General features: G+C 39.7%; 1 protein-coding gene across 22 annotated transcripts in view; it reads left to right on the top strand.

Moving 5' to 3' along the window:
* plekha6 (pleckstrin homology domain containing A6) overlaps positions 1-27395 on the top strand; it is a 312036-nt gene that overhangs the window by 44164 nt on the left and 240477 nt on the right. For all 22 annotated transcript variants that reach the window (XM_018091023.2, XM_012955768.3, XM_012955648.3 and 19 more), the window contains 1 exon segment: positions 11264-11364. In XM_018091023.2, the coding sequence (XP_017946512.1) occupies positions 11264-11364 (101 nt within the window).

Below are 27395 nucleotides of genomic sequence, written 5' to 3' on the forward strand. Positions count from 1 at the left end.
CGCTTACAGCCTACAGGAAGGGAAGAGAGATTTCAGTGATGTCACTGGAGTCTTCACACTGCTGTAGGCTGCCAGCACCATATCTCAGAGAAGCAAGCAGGGACCTGGGAATTAAAATATGCAGTAAGTACTTAAAAAGAATGCCTTTAGCCTTACTTTTAATTTATATTATCCTTTCATTGTCCTTTAAACTTTTTTGAAAACTGAAAATAATGTTGCAATATATATCAAATCAAATATATATAAAAAAAATATGTAGCCTTTTCATGATGTTTATTTATTTTTTTTAAAGGTGTTTATTTATGCATTTGTAACATAGAACAACATTAAACATTATGACATTGGTTCTACAAGCGTATGTACTTTTCATGGCAAGATTTATACAGTACATTGATTTAAATAATCAGTAACAACCTACTCGAGGTAAAGTTAAGACTTCTTTTAGAGAGGGGGAGGACTTTAGGATTCCTGGTGGGGTTCAGAATCCCAAGGACCAGGTCGTGTGGTGCTATTCCATAGCCTCAACCCATCTTCCCCATACCTTGTCATACTTTTGAGGGCATCCCCTTGCTGTGTGAGTTGTATTAGTGGCAGAAGGGCTTTAAATAAGTTAAGCCAACTGGCAATTGTCGGGGGAGGATGTGCCATCCATTTAAAGAGGATACATTTCCTGGCATAAAACAGTAATGTTCTAAAGAGGATGCGCGATGCTGGCTTAGGAATAATGTCATCTACAATGCCAAATAAGCAAATCTCAGGAGTAAGTATTTTAGTTAGAGATGTTACATTTTGAATGTGGTCAAGGACCTGGTCCAAAAAGTGGTGTATTTATGGTTATAACCACATTAAATTAAAGTAGTTGGCCTTGTGGGCACCACATTTAGGGCACTGTGGCGAGTTGCGGATTCCCATACAATATAATCGTAGGGGGTCAGATGAAGCCTATGTATGATTTTGAATTGGATTAGTTTGTCTCAGATAGTCATAGGCCCTGTCTGTCACTTCCTCCCGATCTTCGTTGTATAATGTGGTGATCAGCTTTTTAGAGGGGGGGTTTCAAAGGGTGGTTTTGAGCTTAGTGAGCACAAAAGGGACTATGGTTCTTTGGAATTGATGTTGGAAGGCCTGTTGGAGTATTTGTGTGTCTGATCTGGCTCCTAGGTAGCAGGGCCCCAGCACTGGTCACATTTGCCTTAGCTCTAACTTTCCGTTAGCTAATGTAAACATCAGAGGGAGAAGTAGTAATCTCCGCTGCATGCTGGCTAATGCGCAAAGCTTGTCGGGTAAATTAGGGGAGCTGCAAGCTATTGCATGTATTGAAAATTATGATTTCATTGGTATCACTGAGACCTGGTGGGATGATAAATGCGATTGGGCTGTGAATTTAAATGGTTATACACTTTTTAGGAGGGACAGAGAGATTAAAAAGGGTGGAGGGGTTTGTCTTTATGTAAAGTCAGATTTAAAGCCATATAATAAAGACATTACCAATGAAAATGTTGAATCTCTTTGGGTAGAAATTTCAGTAGGGCTGAAGGTCACAAAAAAAATGATCATTGGTGTATGCTATAAACCACCCCGTATAGATGAGGGGGATGAGACCCAGCTATTGTTGCAAATGGAGGAGGCTTCAAAACTGGGTCAAGTTGTTATTATGGGGGACTTTAATTATCCGGACATTGACTGGAGTAATGGGGTGGCTAAGTCAGAAAAAGCTAGTAGGTTTGTAAATATGCTAAATGACAACTTTTTATTTCAGGCGGTTCAAGAACCTACTAGGAATGACTCTATTTTGGACCTGGTGATATCTAATAATAATGAACTCATCTCTAACATTTGTGTGGGTGAGCATTTGGGGAACAGTGATAACAACATGGTCTCCTTTGAGATAATGCTGCAGAGACAGCTCTATAAGGGAGTAACTAAAACACTCAATTTTAGATGTGCAGACTTTGCCAGTATAAGGGCATCTCTGCAATGTGTCAACTGGGAAAGGCTTTTGATAGGGTTAGACACAGAAGGAAAATGGAACATCTTTAAAACATTGCTTTGCAGGTATACACAACAGTATATTCCCCTTGTAAGCAAGGAGAGGCATCGCAAAGCAAAACCTTTATGGCTGAATAAAAGTGTTAGTGTCGAGGTTGGTAAGAAAAAACATGCTTTTAAAGCATTTAAGTTAGCTGGGACAGCAGAAACTTTCATCAGGTACAAGGAAGCAAATAAAGCATGCAAAAAAGCTATCAGGCAAGCTAAAATAGAGATGGAAAGGGATATTGCAGCTAGGAGTAAAAAGAATCCAAAATTATTTTTTAATTATGTGAATAGTAAAAAAATGAAGCAAGATGGGGTGGGAACCTTATTATCACGGGGGGGTAAGTTGGTTGATGAGAATGGGGAAAAAGCAGAAACTTTGAACTCTTATTTTTCATCTGTCTATACTGTACATCTGAGGAGCCAGCTAATGAAGGCTTCCCTTTTAATATGCCCAGTTCTAGTAATTAAGCTACTGACGCATGGGTCACTCGGGAGGAAATTCAAAAGAGACTTGAACATGTAAAGGTAAACAAAGGTCCAGGGCCGGATGGGATTCATCCCAGGGTATTAAATGAGCTGAGCGCTGTGATTGCCAAACCTCTTCACTTAATTTTTCAGGATTCGTTGAGGTCTGGCATGGTGCCGAGAGACTGGCGGATTGCTAATGTGGTGCCGTTATTTAAAAAGGGATCCCGTTCTCAGCCTGAAAACTATAGGCCTGTTAGTCTAACATCGGTAGTAGGAAAACTTTTGGAAGGGGTAATAAGGGATAGGGTACTTGAATACATTGCAGCTCACAATACTATTAGTTTGTGCCAGCATGGTTTTATGCGTAACAGATCTTGCCAGACTAATTTAGTCGCCTTTTATGAGGAGGTGAGCAGGAACCTCGATGCTGGAATGGCAGTTGATGTCATCTACTTGGACTAAAGCGTTTGATACAGTACCTCACAGAAGGTTAATAATCAAATTAAGGAATATTGGCCTAGAACATAATATTTGTAATTGGATAGAGAACTGGCTGAAGGATAGATTACAAAGAGTGGTGGTAAATGGAACATTTTCTAATTGGACCAGTGTGGTTAGTGGAGTACCGCAGGGGTCAGTCCTTGGTCCTTTGCTTTTTAACTTGTTTATTAAAGGAAAAGTAACGCTAAAAAATTTTAACTAAAAAATCTATTCTACCCTCCCCCAATAATTGCCCTATCCTGAAAACTATTTGTTATTTGTCATTTCAACAAAGGCGATATGGCGACGCAGGGAAAGTTTCAGGGGATATGGCCATGCAGGAGAAAGTTTTGGGTGAAGTTTAACTATGCGGTGATCGATTGATCGAGTCTAGCCTGACTCCTTCCTATACAGAAGGAAGGCTAGACTCGATCAGTCGATCGCCGCATAGTTAAACTTCACCCGATACTTTCTCCTGCATGGCCATATCCCCATAAACTTTCCCTGCGTCGCCATATCGCCTTTGTTGAAATGACCAGAAGCCAAGTTTTTTACAGGTATTTTCTTCTAAAGCATTATAAATAACAAATAGTTTTCAGGATAGGGCAATTATTGGGGGAGGGTAGAATAGATTTTTTAGTTAAAAAATGTTAGCGTTACTTTTCCTTTAATGACCTGGAGGTAGGCATAGCACAGTACTGTTTCTATTTTTGCTGATGACACAAAATTGTGCAAAACTATAAGTTCCATGCAGGATGCTGCCGCTTTGCAGAGCGATTTGACAAAATTGGGAAACTGGGCAGCAAACTGGAAAATGAGGTTCAATGTTGATAAGTGCAAAGTTATGCATTTTGGTAGAAATAATATAAACGCAAACTATCTACTGAATGGTAATGTGTTTGGGGTTTCCTTAAAGGAACAGCAACACCAAAAAATGAAAGTGTTTTAAAGTAATTAAAATATAATGTACAGTTGCCCTGCGCTGGTAAAACTGGTAAGTTTGCAACAGAAACGCTACTATAGTTTATATAAATGAGCTGCTATGTCAACACGGGGGCAGCCATTGAAGCTGGGAAAAAGGAGAAAAGGCACAGGCACATAGCAGATAACAGATAAGCTTTGTAGAATATAATGGGGTTTTATCTGTTATCTGCTAAGTAACCGGTGCCTTTTCTCCTGTAAATGGCTGCCCCCGTGGCTACACAGAAGCTTTATTTATATAAACTATAGTAGTCTTTCTAAGGAAAACACACCAGTTGTACTAGTACAGGGAAGCATTACATTATATAGTAATTACTTTTATACACTTTTATTTTATGGTATTACTGTCCCTTTAATGGAGAAGGATCTAGGGGTTTTTGTAGATAACAAGTTGTCTAATTCCAGGCAGTGTCATTCTGTGGCTATTAAAGCAAATAAAGTGCTGTCTTGTATAAAAAAGGGCATTGACTCAAGGGATGAAAACATAATTTTGCCTCTTTATAGGTCCCTGGTAAGGCCTCACCTTGAGTATGCAGTGCAGTTTTGGGCTCCAGTCCTTAAGAAGGATATTAATGAGCTGGAGAGAGTGCAGAGATGTGCAGCTAAACGGTTAAGGGGATGGAAGATTTAAACTATGAGGTTAGACTGTCTAGGTTGGGGTTGTTTTCTCTGGAAAAGAGGCGCTTGCGAGGGGACATGATTACTCTGTACAAGTACATTAGAGGGGATTATAGGCAGATGGGGGATGTTCTTTTTTCCCATAAAAACAATCAACGCACCAGAGGTCACCCCTTTAGATTAGAGAAACGGAGCTTCCATTTGAAGCAGCGTAGGTGGTTTTTCACGGTGAGGGCAGTGAGTTTGTGGAATGCCCTTCCTAGAGATGTGGTAATGGTAGATTCTGTTAATGCCTTTAAGAGGGGCCTGGATGAGTTCTTGAACAATCAGAATATCCAAGGCTATTGTGATACTAATATCTACAGTTAGTATTAGTGGTTGTATGTATAGTTTATGTATGTGAGTGTATAGATTGGTAGGTGTGGGTGTGTGCTGGGTTTACTTGGATAGGTTGAACTATCTCCTAGTGTACCGGATGTGGCCTCTCCCAATGAGGCCACATCCGGTATGGGGCAATTTGTTGGAAGTTGGGGTAGTAGGAGTTTCCCCACAATGGCAAGCCTGGGGATAGGATTGGAGGCTTCAATTTGTATAAGTCTTGTATCTTTTGCCATGCTTTGTAAGGTTTCATGATAATTGGGTGATTGGTTTGGATATCTTAATAGTTTACGAAATGGGATATATTTCAGTGACTCCATTGAGGTAGCTAAGGTTGCCTGTTGTGGAACATTGGGGTTGGTGTGATCTGGAGAGAACCACCATTGGACATAATAGACCTGTGCAGCTAGGAAGTAAAATTGCCAGTGTGGAAGACCTAGGCCACCCTCCGTGACTGGTGCTCTAAGCATGGCTCTGGAATATCTGGGAGGTTTATTGGCCCACAAAAAGGCAGTCTGTGTTTTATCCTAGAGAGGCAAAAAAATTAGGCGGAATGAAGATAGGTGAGTTGTGAAAGATATATATGAATTTAGGAAGGAATATCATTTTTAACAGATTGATTCTGCCCCAGATAGAAAAAGGGAGATTGGCCCATATCAGCAGTTTCTCTTTCATGGCTTTGAGAATGGGGTCTAAATTGTTGGGAATAAAGTTGCTCAGCTCCTTTCGTAGCTGGATGCCCAGGTATTTGTATGTATGTATGTATGTATAACTTTATTTATAAAGCGCCACAAGGGTACGCAGCGCTGTACAATATTACAGAATGCAAAATTACACACAGGGAGGACTAGTGATATAATAAATAAATACAATAAATATATATATATATATATATATATATATAAGTGCCATGTGGTATGAGACACAGTAGGAAGGAGGTCCCTGCGCCGTAGAGCTTACAATCTAAGTATAATTTAAATGTATCAACCCATTGCAGAAGAGTAGGAGGGAACATGTTTGGATCAATTGTGGGTCTATGGAGAATACTCTGGATTTGTCCCAATTGATTCTCAAACCCGAGAAGTGCCAAAAGTGTTTGACTAGTGTAGGACTGTCTGTAGTGAGGCCCCAGGGGAGTCCAAATACAGTAAAATATCATCAGCATATAAAGATATACATTCCTCCACAACCCCCAATTAGAGATCTGTTATGGCTGGAGAGTGTCGATTTAGAATTGCAAGGGGCTCTATTGCTAGGGCAAATAGGAGGCGTGACAAACGGCAACCTTGTTGAGTACCTCTGGCTAGGTAGATCTCTGGATATAAATGCCTATTTACATTAACTCTTGCTGTTGGTGCTTCATACAACATTCCCACCCATTTAATAAACTGCTCGCTGAGGCCAAACCTCTCAAGGAGTTTCAGAAGGTAAGGCCATTCGACAAAGACTTTGGCTGCATCATGTGAGACTACTACATGGGAAACTTTATTGATGTGGTTGGCATGAATATTAGTAAATAGTCTACGGATACACAGTGAAGGCAGTGTTAAAGGAGCGAGGTAGTTTATTATTCTCGCATCAAGCAAAGTTTTGTGAAGCCAGGGGGAGATGAGTGCTGTAGATGCCTTATACCAGTCGGCGGGAAATCCGTCCGTCTGGACCTGGTGTTTTATTGGGTTGGAGCGAAGTTATTGCCACTTGTACCTCCTCTAGTGTGATGGGGCCGTTGAGTTGGGCCCTAAGTAGGGGGGATAATTCTTTAAGGGCACTATCGTTGGCTTCTTTAACACTGTCATGCGTTAACCACAGGGGGCTAAGTCGCCATAGTGATTTTACTGGGTCCTGTAGGAGATCTTATTGTACTATAATTGGTGAATGATCAGAGAATGAACCCTTCATCTTGAAAGTAAATTAACATTAGTGGAGAGTAGGGCAAAATGATTATACTTGATGTACCAGTGTCATTTAATATTACGCTAGTGAACCAAGACATATAATAAAAATAAACAAAACCGTAAGGATACACAACCCCAAAAAGTCCCATCCCACCCGACCTGACCTATTACTTGGCAGATATTGATCCCTTAACTGAACTTATGTGAGACGTGCTCGTGGGGACCGAATAGCTCACGTTTAGTATAAAGCAAAGAAGTCCAGGGCGGTTTCTTTGCACCACTGGTTTTAGGGCATTCTGGTGTCTGTGGCTTGGAATGTTCAGACATTTGCCAAGAAGGAGGGGGAGACACCCAAGGGTTGTGGAAATCATGACTCTGAAGGATAAGGTTCCTGTGTGTTCACCCATAGTAAAGTGTGGTAGGAGTTATTATGGCTCTCAATAGTATTGTCTAGTATTGCCTTGGTACAGAGGTAGTACTCCTGGTGTCACACGCAGTGTTACCTGCTGTCGGGTAGCAGTGGTGACTTACCCATATGGAGGGCACTTTCTCACAGTAGTATTTGGCCAAAGAAGGCCCGTTATATGTGTCAATGATATTGTGTTGTGTGGGGCTCTTCAACAAATTGTGGTTTGAAAGCCAGAGTTTCCCTTTATTTAAATTGTTGCTACCAAACTGCACCAGATCTTAAATGTCCCTAGATCTGATGTTGGTAAGATGTAAATAATTTAAATAATTTATTAGGTTATTATTATGTGTGCTTTTCTGTAGTTAACCTCCTACACATAACTGCAAATGATGGTTCTAACAATAAAGCTTTGTAGTGTGCTGAAGTGGTAACGCTGGAATTTCTTTTGACATTTTTATTTTTACTTGTGTTAATAACAACTGTTTACTTGTCTATTGCTTCTTATTGCTTTTATTGCAGTATATTTGTCTTGCTATGATAATTTGAATGCATTAAATTCTGTTTCATTGCTCAATTCGTTTACCTACTCCATATACCGTATATACTTGAGTATAAGCCGAGTTTTTCAACACCAATAATGTGCTTAAAAAGGTATCCTTGGCTTATACTCGTGGATATACGGTAGTTATGCTTATACTCGCATATATACGGTAATATAGGCTCTGCGCTCCCGGGCGTGTGCGCGCACGCTCGCAGCCCCCCCCACCCCCGCCGACGGACGCTCTGTGCTGGCGGGCGAGTGCTCGATGGATAAATGTTTGCGGTATATCTTCTCCAATGGCTGCATTAGTAACTTTGCTCTTTTCTGTGCAGATAATATAGTTTATTTGCTTTGCTGTATGAATCCATATTTTCTTTTAATTCTTCTTAAACCCTGCCAATTAATGTTGTGTTACAACACCTGTTTAATTTGTGGGTAGTGTGGTGCTTTCTCTCTGCAGATTTTCCTATTTTTATTTTTTCAGGGCAGGGTGAATAAGGCAGTGAATGGAACCTTTGGTAAATGTGTTATTTAGTAAACTGCTTGCAATTGTGCATTTTTATTTTGTTTCTTTTTTGCCTGTGCCAGTGTGTGAAATTAGTAGCAGTGGGGGGATAATAGCCTCTGGGTAGGGACTGTGGCTGTGGGATAGCAGGTATAGTAGGGAGAGATGGTGCCTATAGTAGCAGTGGGGGGATAATAACCTCTGGGAAGGGACAGGGGCTGTGGGATAGCAGGTATAGTAGGGAGAGATGGTGCCTATAGTAGCAGTGGGATAATAGCCTCTGGGAAGGGACTGTGGCTGTGGGATGGCAGGTATAGTAGGGAGAGATGGTGCCTATAGTAGCAGTGGGGGGATAATAGCCTCTGGAAAGGGACTGTGGCTGTGGGATAGCAGGTATAGTAGGGAGAGATGGTGCCTATAGTAGCAGAGGGATAATAGCCTCTGGGAAGGGACTGTGGCTGTGGGATAGCAGGTATAGTAGGGTTATTAGACAGTTAAAAAAAAAAACTTAGCAGTAGCTGCTGCTTTTTCCACCCTAGGCTTATACTCGAGTCAGTACATTTTTCCAGTTTTCTTAGGTATATTAGGTACCTCGGCTTATATTCGGATCGGCTTATACTCGAGTATATACGGTATATAGATTGTGGGGGTTTAGCTGGTAGCGGATGGAAATTTGGGCTTCACAGATGAGACAGGCAACTCTGGTTTGCAACCAAAATGATGAGGCTCCTGCCTGTGCTTTATTTTCTACAGCAAACAATATATCACCACATGGCATTTGGAAGTAAACAGTTCAACAAACCAAGTCTCACCAGACTGTAGTTTCCACAAAGGGTATTACCAAATCCTCACTGCCAATGCCCAGCAGTCCTTTTCTGGAGTCCCAGAATCAGGGGAGCTTGTAGTCAGTCCAGCATACCCCTCACAGTCTCTCTCAGATCCTGCCCATGCTGCACACCCAGGCTCACCTTAAATGCTTCAGGTGTTGCCTAATTGGTTTCGGCATTCTCTAGCCATACTTCAGGGTCCTAGCCTCTCCTGCCCTAGAGATTTAAAGGAGCCAGTACCTTAGCCTGGGTACTATATATCTGCCATCCAACAGACCTTTCTCACTGAGACAAACCTTTTTGTCACATACCTCCCCCCTCTGTTCGAGCCCGTGGGTTCGGAAACTGCTTACAACCATACATTAGGACCTTGATAATGCATCTGCAAGGGTGACTTTTTTGTATGGGGAGGCTAAAGATGGGCCATACATAGACTGACCTAAAGCTAATGCGAGACTTAGTGAATTCGCTGCTGGTGTAAAAAATTAACCTCCCAACTACCTCTTGCGGTTCCCACTGACTTCCAAGGATTCTGTACAAAAGTGCAGGGGGGGAATGCTTTTTTTTACCCTAAAATGCTTAGGATGTAAAAGTATTCATACATGCACTTCTGTGAGGGGATCTGCAAACATTTGTGTTTGTGATCAGTTAGCTTAAAGGGGTAGTTCACCTTTAAATTCACTTTTAATATAATGTAGACATTGATATTCTGAGACAATTTACAGTTGGTCCTCTTTTATTTTTAATGGTTTTTCAGTTATTTAGCTTTTTGTTCAGCAGCTCTCCATTTGGTAATTTAGCAGCTATTTGGTTGCTAGGGTCTTATTTACCCTAGCAACCAGGTAGTGGTTTAAACAAGAGATGGGAATATGAATAGTTAAGGAGCCTGCATGAAAAAATAAGTAATAAAAAATGATGACAATAATAAAATTGTAGCCTCGCAGAGCAATAATTTTTGGCCCCCATTTGAAATCTGGAAAGAGGCAGAAGAGAAAGGCAAATTATTCAAGACCTATAAAAAATTAATTAGGAAGACCAATTGCAAAGTTGCCAGGAATAGGCCATTTTATAACATACTAAAAGTTAACTTAAAAGTAAACCACCCCTTTAGATGTGTTCACGTTAGTTTTATAGCAAGAAAGGCAGTGGGTACAGGCACATTATATACAGTGAGAAGCAGTCTGTATTTACAAAACCAGCACATTATATACAGTGAGGTGCAGTCTGTATTTACAAAACCAGCACATTATATACAGTGAGATGCAGTCTTTATTTACAAAACCAGCACATTATATGCAGTGAGGCAGTGGGTACTGATGGCAGATATTCAGGCCCTGGAACTATAACACTGGCACTGATACACAACATTGGCCCCACTGTAACTAACTAGAAATGAACAAAACAATGACCAAAAAAAAAAAAAAATAGTAAGTGCAAAAAACAACAGCAGCAAATATAAAAAAGCACAATGAGCTTTTCCAGAGGGAAAGAGTTAACTTACCCTCCATCTGTTAGGACAGGTGATAGATTATATATTATTATAGATGTCAGGTCAGGCAAAAAACAATTTAATGTCAGCTAGGGATTCAGCCTTTAGAACTGTATAGTACCTGTGGGAGTGGGATGAAATCTGCAGCAAAAGTTGAGAGTTGGTTCTCAGGTAAAGTTTGCAGCCTGCAGATTCTTCTTTTCAGTCTTCATGTCTGCACTGCCTTCAGTCTGTAATATCTCCCGAGCCCTGTCTGCATCTGTGCTTTGATTGGTCAATTTTACTGTCTGTCAAAAAAGCTGTGCTCTGATTGGAGAATCCACAATGTGCCAATGTGCCAAGCAGGTTTGGAGAGGCTTAGCCTCCCCTAGCCTTATTGAAAATCCGCCTATGTGCATTTACTTGCAGCCGGCCTGCTCGGTGTTCCACCGTAAAGTTGAAGGTCTGCAAGTAAAGAAACCACCGTATCACCCTTGCATTCTTCACAATATATATATATATTAGATATATTCTTTTCTATTTATTGCAACCATTTACTCAAATCCACCTCAGTTTCTCCTTAAGGTTATAAAAAAATAAATCTCTACCTAATGGTTATAGCATTGTAATTCATATGTTGGTGTTTTCTTATCCAGATGAAAAAGAGGAAGTTATCTTGGGAAGCATTCCTCTTCTAAGTTTCTGTATTGCCCCTGTGCAGCCTTCTGATAACATCAGTCGTAAACATACCTTTAAGGTAAGTTAAATCAAGAATTGGGGCTAAAAGAAAAATCTGTATTTTAATGTTGGAATCACTTGCCTGCCTGTAGGCTAATGCTTCAGTGTTTGGAACAACTATCCTGAATTCTTCGTACAGTCTAAATAAAACTTTCATAATAATGTATCCTTTTTTTGACAAAATACTATCTTTTCCAGTTTTCAGTAATAAAAGTCTGCTTTCATTGTTCACTAGCTTTTAATTTAAGCCATGGTATTCTTTTGTGCAAATTTATAAAACCAGAGCCATTGCTTAAGCTAGACAAAATTTAAAGTACAGGTATGGGACCTGTTATCCAGAATGCTCGGGACCTGGGGTTTTCCAGTTATCTCCATAACTTAAGTCTGCTAAAAATCATTTAAATATTGAATAAACTGTTTTATAATTACAGAGAAAAAGGAAATCATTTTTAAAAATTTTAATTATTTGCTTATAATGCAGTCTATGGGAGATGGCCTTTCCGTAATTCGGAACTTTCTGGATAACGGATTTCAGTATAAGAGATCCCATACCTGTACTTTGTTGCTGTAATCTGATATATCAATACCAAGGTATAAACCAGAAGAGTGAGATGGTTTATGGCAGTCTTAGCTTAATGTAACTGTGAACTATGTATAAAATAATTTGACAATCCCCTTGTATTGTAGGTAATTCACATCTTAATTTATTCACATCAAAATACCTTTAGATTACTTTTAACTGTTTTACAGCCAGTGAAGAATTGTGATATCAAGTTATTTGTTTTTAGTTCACTGCCTGTCCTTTTTTTAAAAAAAAGTTTTTAAAAATTAAGTCTATGATTTGGACATCATCTGGAGGCTTGTGGTGTTAAGCTTCCGTTGCTTACCTCTCACCTTGCTACCTCTTTTTTTTTTTGTCTTCTCTCTTATGCTGGTGAGAGGATCATATAATGTCTACACAGAGAACTTGTTCCATGCAGAGCCACTCTGATATAGGTAGTAAATTTGGTTGAATTTGCTGCATGTTAATCACTGCCTGGTGCAGGCAAAGGATGCATGCTGCATGAGAAACACTGTGAATTTATTGCATGGTTGCAAGAAATTTTACCTGAATTATATGCAAACTGCATGATTGATTTTATTTTTTATGTTTGTCAACTGTTAGTTTAAGAAGGATTAAAGATGATGTAAAATTATGTAAATAGTGAAACAAGAAAACTGATCATTGCAAATTGATTTAAATGTATTAATATAAAAAACACACCAAAACACACGCACGCAAAAAAATGCTTAAATTCTGTCAGGTTGCATGCAGATTACGAGTGAACAGCCTTTTTTCAAGTCAGCCACAAATTCTCTTTTGAAATAAGATAAAGACTCTAAGTAGGCTATCCCATATTAAACCTTGTTTTAAGCCATACTGCTGCAGTTTTAGCTAATTAGGTTGATGGAGGATGATCATTTACTCAAGGATCCAGTTTCTTACAGACTGCTTCAGGTTTTCCTCCAGCATTTCACTGTATGTTTCTGCATTAATTCTACCTTAAACCCTCACAGGGCCTGCTGTATAGAAGCATCCCCACAACATGATAGTGTTTAGTCTTATGGCCAGAGAGCTGACCATCAGTCTCATTTCACCATAGAATCTTCTTCCAGCTAACTTCAGAGTCTCCCTTGTGCCACTGTAGCCTAGATCTTGTGGTTTCTCAAATTTATGAAAAAAAAAACACGAAGCTCCCCTCCATTTTTCCATTTCATTTTTATCTCATTAGCCCATAGAACCGTCTTCAATCTTATGTCTTCCAGCTGAGATGTCATGTAAGTTAAAAATGCCTAATGAAGAACTTGATCTCAAAGTTGGCATCTCTTGGTGGCCTCCCTGCATGGTCACTCACTTTTTTGTACAGCTTTTTAATGGTAGATTTACTGTACCACACTCTTTCCTTGTCTTTATAATTAATTTATCTGTTTTTAAGGGATCTTTTGTGACATTTTGTTGTATCTATCTGCTAACTTGTTTTTCAATCACCATTAAACTGACTTCCTTGTGAGGACAGTGTTTTTATCCATCTCATCTACAGCTTTTTAAAACCAGTTGGTGGGTTTCAACTCAGGTGTCTGAAAATCATGAATAGTACAGATGGTCAGGGAATTGCTCTATTGAGAGTTTCAAAGATTTAACTCTGACTTATCAGAGACTTAAAGGCTCCACACTGCTCCTTCGTTTCCTAAAAAAGTTTCTTCTTCTAGTCCAAGGCAAGAACAGCTTTTCTTTCTTACTAAATTTAATTTAGGGCGCACACATGCGCATTGCTTTCCTAATGTGCCCCATGCATGCGCAGTAGCCAGTGTTGTGTAGTCTCCTGGATTGATGACGCTTGGGTCACATGACAATCCCGAGATTCATCATTGACCTCTCTGCCCCTCCTGTCAGCATGCATCACCAATCACAGATACGCTTCTGCTCAGGGTATTACTATAGCAACTGACACGGAGTTAAGGTGCATTTTAGCAGGAGCAGTCAAGCAGCGTTCGGCTCTGTCTGACTGAGGTCTGTACTTCTCCTGTCTAACTATTTACATCAACAATAAGATTTATGCGCAACAGAGTGTAGTTGCGATGATGTCACGGGGTGACTAGGGGGTGCACTTAATGAGGAAGTAGACTTACCTGACAAACCCTGCAAACTTAAAGCTAAGGTGATAAAGGCTACCAAAGCAATGTATAAGCACAAGCATGCATACTACTCAAGAAATGGCAAAAGCCAGAAAAGAAATCTAATATCAGTCACAAATTTTTCAATATATGTCCTATCCACGAAGATTACAAACACTGTAGATCCTGCTATTGTTAGACTATCACGAAACACTACCTGCGGAAGATGCAGGCTCTCTAAAATAGATTTGGCTTTGGAAAGGGACTCCCAAAACACAGCAGCTATCTTAAAGAGGCTGTCCACCTTCTCCCATTGCTAGGCAGCTACTACTTACAACATTCCCTTTCGCTTCCCTTCCGTTCCCTTTGCCAAGCACCTAGGGGTTTCTACACAATTTAATCCTTACAAGAACACTTTCAACTTCCCAACTTTGAGTATATAAAGCTTCTCAGATAGTTTCCAACCTGAGTTGATAAAATGAACTATCTACCCCTCAATTTCAGAAGGCATCCTTTTTTGAAGGATGGTACCTAAATGAAAACCCTCATAACAGAGCTATATCCCTGCTAACATTTTAACACCCCCTTATCTGCCGCCAAGTTACATAGTTACATAGGGTTCAAAAAAGACCAGAGTCCATCAAGTTCAACCCATCCAAGTAAACCCAGCGCACACAACCCACACCTACCAATCTATACACTAACATACATAAACTATATATACAACCACTAATACTAACTGTAGATATTAGTATTACAATAGCCTTGGATATTCTGATTGTTCAAGAACTCATCCAGGCCCCTCTTAAAGGCATTAACAGAATCTGCCATTACCACATCACTAGGAGGGGCATTCCACAACCTCACTGCCCTCACCATGAAAAACCACCTACGCTGCTTCAAATGGAAGCTCCGTTCCTCTAATCTAAAGGGGTGACCTCTGGTGCGTTGATAGTTTTTATAGGAAAAAAGAACACCCCCTATCTGCCTATATTCCCCTCTAATGTACTTGTACAGAGTAATCATGTCCCCTCGCAAGCGCCTCTTTTCCAGAGAAAACAACCCCAACCTTGACAGTCTAACCTCATAGTTTAAATCTTCCATCCCCTTAACCAGTTTAGTTGCATGTCTCTGCACTCTCTCCAGCTCATTAATATCCTTCTTAAGGACTGGAGCCCAAAACTGCACTGCATACTCAAGGTGAGGCCTTACCAAGGACCTATAATTATGTTATGTTATCCTACATTAAAGCCTAGGAACCAGGAGTTGTACCAGACCATAGTATAGAGGAGGGAAATTTATAGTTCAAATTATGGGCAAACCTGAATAATTGCTCCATCAATACAATATTTATTGGAAGCAGGCTGTAAAGTATTTTTTACATGGTACCCGATCCCGACCAGAATAGGAAAATTAGTCCCAACAGCTGATAGCAATTGCTTTTAGGGTTGCTAAGACCCAGGAACCATGAGACATATTTAGTGGGCCTGTCTCCCAGCCATACACTTCTGGTCCAGAGTTTATAATATGATCTATTCTATACTACAGGTCAGTCTGAGGAAAATCCATATAATGCTCTGCTTGGGGTGGTCCCAGAATCTTTTACTAAGGCTCAAATATGATTAGTAAATGTTATTTTGTTGCCAGCCTGACAGATGCTGGCAAAAGCTTAGAAACAAAGGTCTGTCAATTTCTCACATCTCAAAGAAAAACTAGATATTCGTAAATGGAAAATGAACTAGAATTTCCCTTGACAAATATGCTCAATTAGAAAAAAACTTGGCAACCTTGGATAGTATATAGATTTGGGGCACACTCTCCCCTAATTTACTCTCATTGTAGAACTCATGGAACGGAAAGAGACCATCCCATTTCATTGATTGAACTTTCTATACTCTTTCTATTTTTTTTTCCCTGAGTTAATGTTTTATTACATATTGTCTACTGCTTACAAATTCAGCTTTGGACTTAAATTATATAACTGCTATTTTATTGTATCCGATGGATATAACCTTGATATATATTTCTCTTATCTGTTGTGAAAAACAAAAAAAGAAAACCCAGAAAAAGATTGTTGAAAAACCAAAAATAATCATAGAATCTGGAGAAATCTCTGTAAATTAGGGACAAGGTGAAAGCAGGGCTTTTTTAATAAATAGGCAAAAGTGGACCACCAGGATAAGAGGGGCCCACCAGATCTCTTTCAGTTGGTTAAAATAAGATGGCAATAGCATCTCTGCAGGATGCTACTGCCAAAAGTATGAAATGTGTACTGGTGGGTCCCCTATCCTGGTGGGCAGTTTGCCCAGGGCCCTTTTTTCTTATAACATCACAATTTTCATATTGACAATAGCAAGAGGTCCTCTGCACTAACGCATTATCAATATATATATATATATATATATATATATATATATCAATCCAAAAGAAAGGTCCTAATGAGGACCGAAACGTCGGTTTTAAACAATATATTTTCAATAAATTTTTGATAAAGCATTGACGGGTGTGCTGGCCACGGATGATTATTATTTTCTGTATATATATATATATATATATATATATATATATATATATATATATATATATATATATATATATATATATATAAATAGAACATTAAGAAGTTCTGTGCATTAAGCTACCAAGATACGCTCTCCCCTTTAAGCAAACCAGAATTTGTTTGTCCATATAGCTGGCCAACTATGTCACAGTCATCCATGTTCTGACCATAAATTAAAAAATATAAATTAAAAAGCTTAGTATCTCGCCTAATGGTTTAAAATTTAGTGGTGAGCACAACTTCCCCCTTTTTTGCTATAGCATCATAATTTTGTCATTTATCTGAACCCATGGCAGTTGGTCCAGGGTGGCACACTTTAGCATCATGTCTACTTCAGTAAGCAAAGGCCATTTATTTATTGCCTAATTTACTATACTGAACTTCAAGTGCTTGATGGTTATTCGTCACAAATTTCTTGGGGCAGTGGGGGCCCTTCAATTATTTTTGTCCTCGGCCCGCTGCTACCTTAATGTAGCCCTGGGTGAAAGCCAGTATTGGCTGACCTGAATCTTTGGAACCCCAGGCAGCACTGCAGTAAAAACAGAACAGATTGTGTATTGGAAATCATTGTAGGAAAGCTTTTGGAAAGAGTAATAAGGGATAGGGTACTTGAATACATTGCAGTTCGCAATACTATAAGTTTGTGCCAGAATGGTTTTATGCATAACAGATCTTGCCAGACTAATTTAGTTGCCTATGAGGAGGTGAGCAGGAACCTTGATGCTGGAATGGCAGTTGATCTCATCTACTTGGACTTTGCTAAAGCGTTTAATACAGTACTTCTCAAAAGGTTAATAATAAAATTGAGGAATTATTGGCCTAGAACATAATATTTGTAATTGGATAGAGAACTGGCTGAAGGATAGATTACAAAGTATGGTGGTAAATGGAACATTTTCTAATTGGACCAGTGTTCAGACCTTGGTCCTTTGCTTTTTAACTCGTTTATTAATGACTTGGAAGTAGGCATAGAAAGTACTATTTCTATTTTTGCTTACGACACTAAATTGTGCAAAACTATAAGTTCCATGCAGGATGCTGCCATTTTGCAGAGCGATTTGACAGAATGGAAAACTGGCCTGCAGACTGGAAAATGAGGTTCAGTGTGTACAATTGCAAATGTATGCACTTAGGCAGAAATAATAAAAAACGCGAGCTATCTACTAAATGGTAGTTTGTTGGGGGGATCCTTAGTGGAGAAGGATCTGAGTATTTTTGTAGATAACAGGCTGTCTAATTCCAGGCAATGTCATTCGGTGGCTACTAAAGCAAATAAAGTGCTGTCTTGTACAGGTATGGGATCCCTTATCCGGAAACCCGTTATCCAGAAAGCTCCCAATTATGGAAAGCCCATCTCCCATAGACTCCATTTTAATCAAATAATTCAGAATTTGAAAACGTATTTCCTTTTTATCTGTAGTAATAAAACAGTACCTTGTAATTGATCCCAACTTAGATATAAATAATCCTTATTGGATGCAGAGCAATCCTATTGGGTTTAGTGAATGTTTTATTAATATTTTAGCAGACTTAAGGTATGAAGATCCAAATTAAGGAAAGACCCCTTATCCGGAATACCCTTGGTCCTGAGCATTCTGGATAAAAAACGATCCCATAAAAACGATCAACGCACCAGAGGCCATCCCTTTAGATTAGAGGAACGGAGCTTCCATTTTCACGGTGAGTGCGGTGAGGTTGTTAAATGCCCTTCCTAATGATGTTGTAATGGCAGATTCTGTTAATGACTTAAAGAGGGGGCTGGATGATGATATTAATGGTATTAATATCTATCGTTAGTATTAATGTTTGTATACATAGTTTATGAATGTGAGTGTATAGATAGGTAATTATAGGTTTGTGTGTACTGGGTTTACTTGGAACGGTTGAACTTTATGGACTCTGGTCTTTTTTTCAACCCTATGTAACTATCGGCTCATAAATACTACCAAAAATGATTGTCTGTGAACACAGTTCATTGCTTCATCCACAAATAAATGTTAAAACTCTACCACGCAAACAAGAAAACATATACAAATATGATTCAGAAACACCACTGCCTTCACTGGGCCCAAGCTTATTTAAGAGTGACAAAGGCAAAGTGGATAATTGTCATGTCTGCTTAATCAAAATTTGAAATACTTTTTGGAGATTAAGGATGCCACATCCTCTCGGGCTAAAGAAGACAGTGGCCATCTGACTTGTTATCAGTGCACTGTTAAAAAGCCAATTTCTGTGATGGAATGGGGATACATTAGTGTATATGGCATGGGTAGCTCACATCTAGAAAGGCATTATTAGTGCTGAAGATATACAGCATACAAGGGTCTTGGAGCAACATATGCTGCCATCATACCAAAGTATTTTTCAGGGAAGGACTTGCTTATTTTAACAAGACAATGACAATCCAAATTCTGCATGTATTGCAACATGAATACTCCAGGAGCTTAAAGCCCTCAGTCTAGACCTGTCATCCACTGAAATCATTTAACACATTATAAAATGAAAATGAGGACAAAGGACTGTTGGGCAGCTGAAATTCTGTATCAGGCAAGAATAGGACAATATTTTGCTTTTAAAATTACATTTGACGATGACTATGAAGATTTTCATTCATCCAGCTCATGGTATATCTCTCACCGTTGTGGACATTACTGGTGTGGCTTTCTTTGTATATTTGGTCCCTCTGTATAACAGGTTTTTAAGCTCTTCAAGGGACTCAATTACTTGCACTTCTAGAGTTGTGGAGGCGTTTTGTGTGGAGGGAGAGGCCCATCTTCATGCTGCAACTAGTTGCGCTGCCAGGAAATACAAAAATAGATTTGGTGCGGCCAATCCCCCTTGCCTTACTGGGAGCTGGAGAGTGGCTAGGGCAGTCCTTGGTTGTGTGCTATTCCACAGTAGTGTTATTTCTATACTGCGGAGGGTTTTGAACACTTTCTTTTTGATCATTATGGGGGCTTGCCTGAAGATGTATGTCAGTTTTGGGAGTAATATCATTTTAAAGAGATTTATTCTGCCATAGAGTGAAAGAGGTAGCGGTGCCTATGCCTTAATTTTGGATTCGGTGAGTTTGAGGACTGGGGCCAGATTTAAGTCCGTAAATCTTTTTAGGTCTCTATGTATCCAGACTCCTAGATATTTGAAGGTGTCAGACCAGGTTAGGCCCTTGGTTTGCGTGGATGCATCTGGGGGCCTGGGGTCAACGGCAAACAGTATAGATTTACCTCAATTTATCTGGAGGCCTGAATAGGCTGTGTAAGTATTGATATTCATGAGCGCCGCTTTGAGTGATTTGTCTGGGTTTGCCAGGTATAAAAGAGTATCATCGGCATACATGGAAATTACTTCTGTACTGTCTTTTATTCTTAACCCCTCTACTTCACTATCTGATCTTACCCGGCATGCCAGGGGTTTCATTGCGAGGGCAAAGAGGAGGGGGGAGAGTGGGCAGCCCTGGCGGGTGCCCCTTTTTATGGAAAAGGGCTGTGAGACCTTGAAATTTGTTCTAACCCTGGCTAGCGGATGTGCATAGAGTGCCTTTACCCATTGAATATATATTGGTCTGATGCCGACTCTTTTCATTGTGCCCCAAAGGTAAGGCCATTCAACCGAGTCAAAGGCCTTTTCATTGTCGAGTGAGGCCACTGTTCTGTTTCCTACATTTTTGTGTGTAACAGATAGATTGGTGTATAACCTCCTGATGTTTATGTCTGTAGACTTACCCGGCATAAAGCCAGTCTGGTCTGGTTTGATTACTTTGTATAGTATAGGAGCTAGTCGAGAGGATAGAATTTTGGCTAAAATCTTGGCATCTGAGTTGATTAGGGAGATGGGTCTATACGAAGCACATTCTGTTGGGTCTTTACCCGGTTTTAGTATGAGTACTATTAGTGTTGTACTCATGGATTGTGGGAGAGGAGCACCTGCCAGAGTGGCATTGAATAAGTTGGTTAGATGAGGGGCAAGTTGGTCTTTGTATGTTCTATACCACTCGATGGTATCCCATTGAGGCCTGGGGTTTTGCCTATGGGAAAGGAGGAGATGGCATCTTTGACCTCTTGAACAGTTATATCAGTTCCCAGTCTTTGGGATTCCTGTGGTTCTATTTCTTGTTCCCCCTTCTGTATTTTTGTGTTGTATAGATCCGCATAGAAGCTTCTAAAGGCCCCATTCACCTCTTCCAAGTCAGTTGTACTTCCCCCTGATGGGTTTTTGATTACAGAAATAGTGGACTGTGCAAGCTCATCTCTTGCTAAGAAGGAGAGACGTTTGCCATTTTTGTCTCCTTGTTCAAATATATTAACTTTTTGGTAGAGTATGTGTTTTTTGGTTGCCTCTACTTGTGCTAGTGTGAGGACATTTTGGGCACTGAGCCAGTCCTGTCTGTTTTGTTCTGTTGGTGCGTTAACGTACATGGTTTCCAGCTCATTAACTCTTTGGATAAGTGAGGATATTTCAAGGCTCAGTGAGGTGGTTAGGACTTTTATGTTACTAATGTATTCCCCTCTTATATAGGCTTTTAGGGCATCCCACACTACATCAGGGGTGGAAGAGCCTTGGTTGATCTCGTTGTATGAGGTTATATTATTTCGAATATGTTCAACCAGGTCTGGGTGAGTAACCCAGTAAGGACTTAGCCTCCAGGTTCTAACGCTTGGGTCTGTGGTTTCCTTAATAGAGACCGTTATGGGGGAATGATCAGATATACCTCTGGTTAGGATATCGACATTAGTTACCAGTTTGTCTAGGTCTGGGGTTCCGAGAGCTAGATCAATTCTGGACAGGCTGTTATGTCCCGGGGAGTAGCAGGTGTATTGTTTTTTGTCTGGATTGCGTGTGCGCCATATATCAACCAAACCGTACGTGGAGACCCAGTTGGAGAAATTTATATTGGGGGTTCCAGAAGCTTTTAAACGGTCTAGCTCTGGATCCCTAATTGCATTAAAGTCACCTATCAGCAATGGCGCTGGGGGTAGCTTGGTAATTTTCCCCATTATTTCGTGTAGCAGTCTGGACTCAAATGGGGTGGGACATATATGCCAGCAATTGTATATTGGCGTCCATATAGTAGTCCATGCAGGATTACATACCTGCCCCATTTATCCGTGGTAATTGTGGTTGGGCTAAATGGGCATGATCTGGTGATCAATATAGATACTCCTCTAGCATATGTGGAGTATGTGGAGTGATATGAATTACTTATCCAGGGTTTTTTTAGTGCTAAGATTTTTTTACCTTCCAAGTGGGTCTCCAGCAATTTTATAATATGAGGTTTCTCTTTTCTGACAAAATCAAAGACTAGCCTACGTTTGATAGCTGTACCCATCCCTCTTACATTCCAGCATATTACCTTAACCCTTGTAATTGTATACAATTGGTAATAGTTCCCCTTGATATTTGAGCACACCTATGATTATATTCGGAATATTGTGTCATGTTAAACTTACAAACAACAAATAAGTAACTTCCCAAATCCAACATAGGTTAGCTCATGGTATATCTAGTATAAATAAATCTAAAGCAACTTGACTTGTTGAGTAATTATTGAAGATGTTTCACTACTCATTCATTTGAAGCAGCGTAAGTGGTGTTTCATAGAGTTTGTGGAATGGCCTTCCTAGTGATGTTGTAATGGCAGATTTTGTAAATGTCTTTGAGGCTTGGATGAGCTCTTGAACAAGCATAGTATCCAAGGCTATTGTGATACTAAAATCTACAGTTGATGTTGGTATATATGGTTTATGTATGTGAGTGTAGGTAGGTCAGTATAGGTTTGTGTGTGCTGGCTTTACTTATGGACTGCTGGACGGTCTTTTTTCAACCCTATGTAACTATGTAATTGGTCTCCTCGGTTTCCAAACATTTACAGTGTGGTGCTATAAGATGAGGTGATGCAGTGGTATACATGCCCCTGTCCCAACTTTTGAAATGTTTTGCTAGCATCAAATTCAAGATAAACATATATTTTTCAGCAACAGTTGATGTTGTCTTTGTACTAATTTCAAATAAATCTAGGGTTTTAATGATTTGCACATCATTGCATCTCATTTTGAACTTTTACATAGTATCTCCATATTTATGTTGGTTTGAAAAGCCAAACATACTGTTCTTTGACAATTCCAATTCTTCTTAATCTTCTTTTTCTTCTTAGAGCCCCTGATATTTCATACGCTACTCCTCCTACAATTTTAGGGGTACAACAACCAGACTCTCCACACATCTTTGTCCTATAGCGGAGCAGATTGCTTGTGCTTTTCTAAGTGATCCTGCCCCCCCGTCTTGTTATGGCGCCGCTTCGAACACCCCAATTTTTCCATTGACTTTGACAGGGAAAAAAGCAGGCTGAGCCAACAACAGCTACAACAATAGTTTAAATTTAAGATTTTCAAACTGCTGCCACAGCTTTGAAGCTAAACCCCCCAAACATGAATAACATAATCATGGGGTCACTTTGTTGGATGAAAGTGGGAGGGGCTAACAACAGCCAATCAAATTTCACCTATTGATTTTAATGGGGAAATTAATTAATGGGGTCACTTTGTTGGATGAAAGTGGGAGGGGCTAACAACAGCCAATCAAATTTCACCTATTGATTTTAATGGGGAAATTGAAACAGCTGCCAATCTTACAGCTTTGAGGCTATACTCTCCAAACTTGAATCACATAGTCATGTCTAAATACAATTATACCAGACTTGCTCTAAGCCACCCAGCACATCAAACCAAATTTCAAATTTAAAACAGCCAGTCTCAATTAGCATTCACTCACCCCTTCACAAAGTTGGTCCAGGTGCCTTGCCCCTTGCCACTTGGAAAAAAATTTCCATGACTATTTCTTTAATACCACATAAATCACAGTTTTTCATGGTCACTCATCCCACTGATCCAGTGGTCCTGGTGCAGTGCCCCAGACCCATAGCAAAGGGAGACCCAGCAGTCACAAGCACAATTTCTCAATGGGTACGCACTCCAGACACAGGTGAAGGTGGTTAAGAAAAAGCTTTATTACAATAATCCTGAGGCATTTTGTGTTTTTCAACCTTTAACCACAGGTATATTGCCAAACACATAATCACACAATTTAAAATACTAATGGATAATAGTCACATAGTCATCGGGTCAGCCTGAATGAAAATATGATGATTGTTGAATGCCCAAAAGTAGGTGGAGCTACGAACAGCTAATCAGATTTTACCTATTGACTTTCAATGGGCGAAATTTAACCTGCTGCCATTCTTACAGTAATAATGCCAGGGTCCCCAAACTTTGCAGAGTTAGGCACGAGTTAACTGCGGTTCAAGGTTAGAAAAAGTGGGCGGAGCCACCAACAGCCAATCCATTTCCACATATTAAATTTCATTGGTTTATATTTAAACTGATGACATTATTTAAGTATTAATTCTAGGGTTGTTAAACTTTCCAAAGTTAGTCACTGGGTATTTGCGGTTCGAAGTTAGGAAAAGTGGGTGGAGCCACCAGCAGCCAATCACATCACTATTTACTTTCAATGGTAAAGTATAAAAAGCTGTCTGTCCCACAATGTTTATGCTTGAGTCCCCAAACTTTTGTCACTGAGGGATTGCAGTTCAAAAATAGGAAAAGTGGGTTGGGCCAATCAGATTTTATCCATTGAATTTTATTGGTATAAATTTAAAATGCTGCCATTCTCACACTATTTATGCCAGGGTGCCCACTATTTGTCACTGGGTGACTTCGACTCAAGGTTAGAAAAAGTGGGCACACCCACCAATCACAATTTACCTATTGACTTTTATTGGTTTAAATTTAAACTGCTGCCGTTCTTTAATTATTAATCCTAGGGTCCTTAAACTTTGTAGAGTTAGTCACTGGGTAACTGCAGTTCCAGGTTAGAAAAATAAATCAGATGTTACTTTGTTGACCTTCAGTGGGGAAATTTGAATTGCTGCCATTCAGACACTATTAACCCTTTAAGTGCCACCCAACATAGAATCTATGTTCCGTGTACAAAAGTATTTAAGTGCCACAGAATGTAGATTCTATGTTGTGCAGCACTTTCAAGCTTTCAACCTTTTTACTGCCAATGACGTATGGGATATGTTGTGGCAGTAAAAGGGCTTAAATGCCAACAACGTGTCCCATACATCGTCGGCATTTAAAGGCTTCACTCTGCAGTGGCGGCATGTGCCCCGCTGCAGAGAGTTTCTAGCGATGACAGCCCCCCTGGGCAATGAGCCAGGGGGGCTGTCATGTGGGTCCTGTGACTCGATCGTCGCAGGACCCTCCTGGAAGCAGCAGACGTGATCGAATCGCGTCTGCTGCTTCCTACTTCCCCCCAATGCCGCCGCCCACTGGAGCCTGGAGGACAGAGGTGATCGGGTGCTTTCAGACAGGTAAGGTGTTTTTTTTTTTTTTTTTTGCATTTAAACACTTATACACACACTTACATACATTTATACACACTTACATACATTTACACACACTTACAGCACACAATTTAGCAGTTTTTTTTTTTTTCATTTTTCACTTTTATACACTTATTTACACTCATATACACACTTACACACTGTCACACAACTTTTACATATGTACACACATGTATACACAAACACTTTGTTGTTTTTTTTGTTTGTTTTCTGTTTTTTTTTCATTTTACCACTTTGTTTTTAGTTTCTTTTACCTAAAAACTGTTCATTTTGACAGTGTGACTATTGGATCAGATATTCTGACCACTAATTACACTGTCATGTGACTTATTTTGTTGTTCCACTGATTTGCACAATTTTTGTGGTTTTATCGCATTTTATCCCTGTATAAGTGTTCCTAATCTGTTTTTAGCGTAGCTTTGCCAGGTGTAACTTTGGTGTACAAAAATAACTTTACCTATTTTAAATTCATCAGCATGTGTACCTTCCAAAAGTATATGATTTTCTGGGGGTCTCTGTATAGTTAGGGGGGGGGTTACTGCACATAATACACTGACAGGGGGTTCTGTGCAAAAGCTGAGTTGGCAGGCGAGAAATTCATATGCGCTATTTTCATTTTGGGGTCAGTACTTACCGCATACTTTGGTATATCTATGCATATTGGGCATCAAACTGTTCAGTAGACCTTAGGTGTTCCTATTTGGGGTGACTTGCCTTTGTACGCAAGAAATTGTGTGAGATAAATGCGGCAAATTGCAACATTTTTAGGTGATTTTCTGAAATGTCATAAAAACCACTAACTTTAGGAAAGCTTTGCAGATTGGTACTTTGGTGTAGAAAGGACTCTTTACCCATGTTGGATTTGTCAGAATGTGTACTTTCCAAAAATATATGGTTTTCTGGGGGTCTCTTTATAGTTAGGGGATGTTTCGGCACATAATACACTGACAGGGGGCTCTGTCTGCAAAAGCTGAGCTGGCAGGCGAGAAATCCTTATGCGCTATTTTCATTTTGGGTTCAGTACATACTGCAGACTTTGGTATATCTATGCATATTGGGCATCAAACTGTTCAGTAGACCTTAGTAGATAAATGCGGCAAATTGCAACATTTTTATGCGATTTTCTAAATGTCATATAAATCTGCAAACTTACAGCTTGGTACTTTGGAGCAAAAAGAAATGTTTACCCATTATAGATTTGAGGGGATGTGTACTTTCCAAAAATATATGGCTTTCTGGGGTGGGTTTACTTTTTTTGTAGCATTATCCCACATAAAGGATGTAAATGTGTTGATTTTGCAGGAGCTGAAATGATAGATCATATGGGGGTATGTTTCCATTGGGGCCCCTACATGCCACATACTTAGGTAAGCCTATACATATTGGGCATCAAACTGTTCAGTGGACCCCTGGCGTTCAAATTTAGGGTGTTTTATTTTGGTACCTAACACTATGTGGGAGATCAGATGCTGCAAAGTGGAAGCTTTGAGGGGATTTTTGGAAATGTCATCAAAATTGCTAACTTTAGAAAAGCTGTGTGGCTTGGTACTTTGGAGTAGAAAGACATGGGTACCCATTTTAGATTCTGGGGAATGTGTGCTTTCCAAAAATATGACTTTCTGGGGTGAGCGTACTTTTTACTAGCTTTATCCCACATAAATGATGTAAATGTGTTGATTTTGCAGGAGCTGAAATAACAGAAATGATGGATCATATGGGGGTATGTTCACATTGGGGCCCCTACATGCCACATACTTAGGTATACATATTGGGCATCAAACTATTCAGTGGACCCCTGGTGTTCAAATTCAGGGTGTTTTATCTTGGTACCTAATGCTATGTGGGAGATAAGATGCTGCAAACTGGAAGCTTTGAGGGGATTTTTGGAAATGTCATCAAAATAGCTAACTTTAGAAAAGCTGTGCAGCTTGGTACTTTGGAGTAGAAAGACACAGGTACCCATTTTAGATTCGGGGGAATGTGTACTTTCCAAAAATATATGACTTTCTGGGGTGAGCATACTTTTTACTCGCTTTATCCCACATATGTAAATGTGTTGATTTTGCAGCAGCTGAAATGACAGAAATGATAGATCATATGGGGGTATGTTCACATTGGGGCCCCTACATACATAGTTACATAGGGTTGAAAAAAGACCAGTGTCCATCAAGTTCAACCCATCCAAGTAAACCCAGCACACCTAACCCACACCTACCAATCTATACACTCACATACATAAACTATAAATACAACCACTAGTACTAACTGTAGATATTAGTATCACAATAGCCTTGGATATTCTGATTGTTCAAGAACTCATCTAGGCCCCTCTTAAAGGCATTAACAGAATCTGCCATTACCACATCACTAGGAAGGGCATTCCACAACCTCACTGCCCTCACCGCGAAAAAGCACCTACGCTGCTTCAAAT

This window comes from Xenopus tropicalis, chromosome 2, assembly GCF_000004195.4.
Source record: "Xenopus tropicalis strain Nigerian chromosome 2, UCB_Xtro_10.0, whole genome shotgun sequence".
Classification (NCBI taxonomy): Eukaryota; Metazoa; Chordata; class Amphibia; order Anura; family Pipidae; genus Xenopus; species Xenopus tropicalis.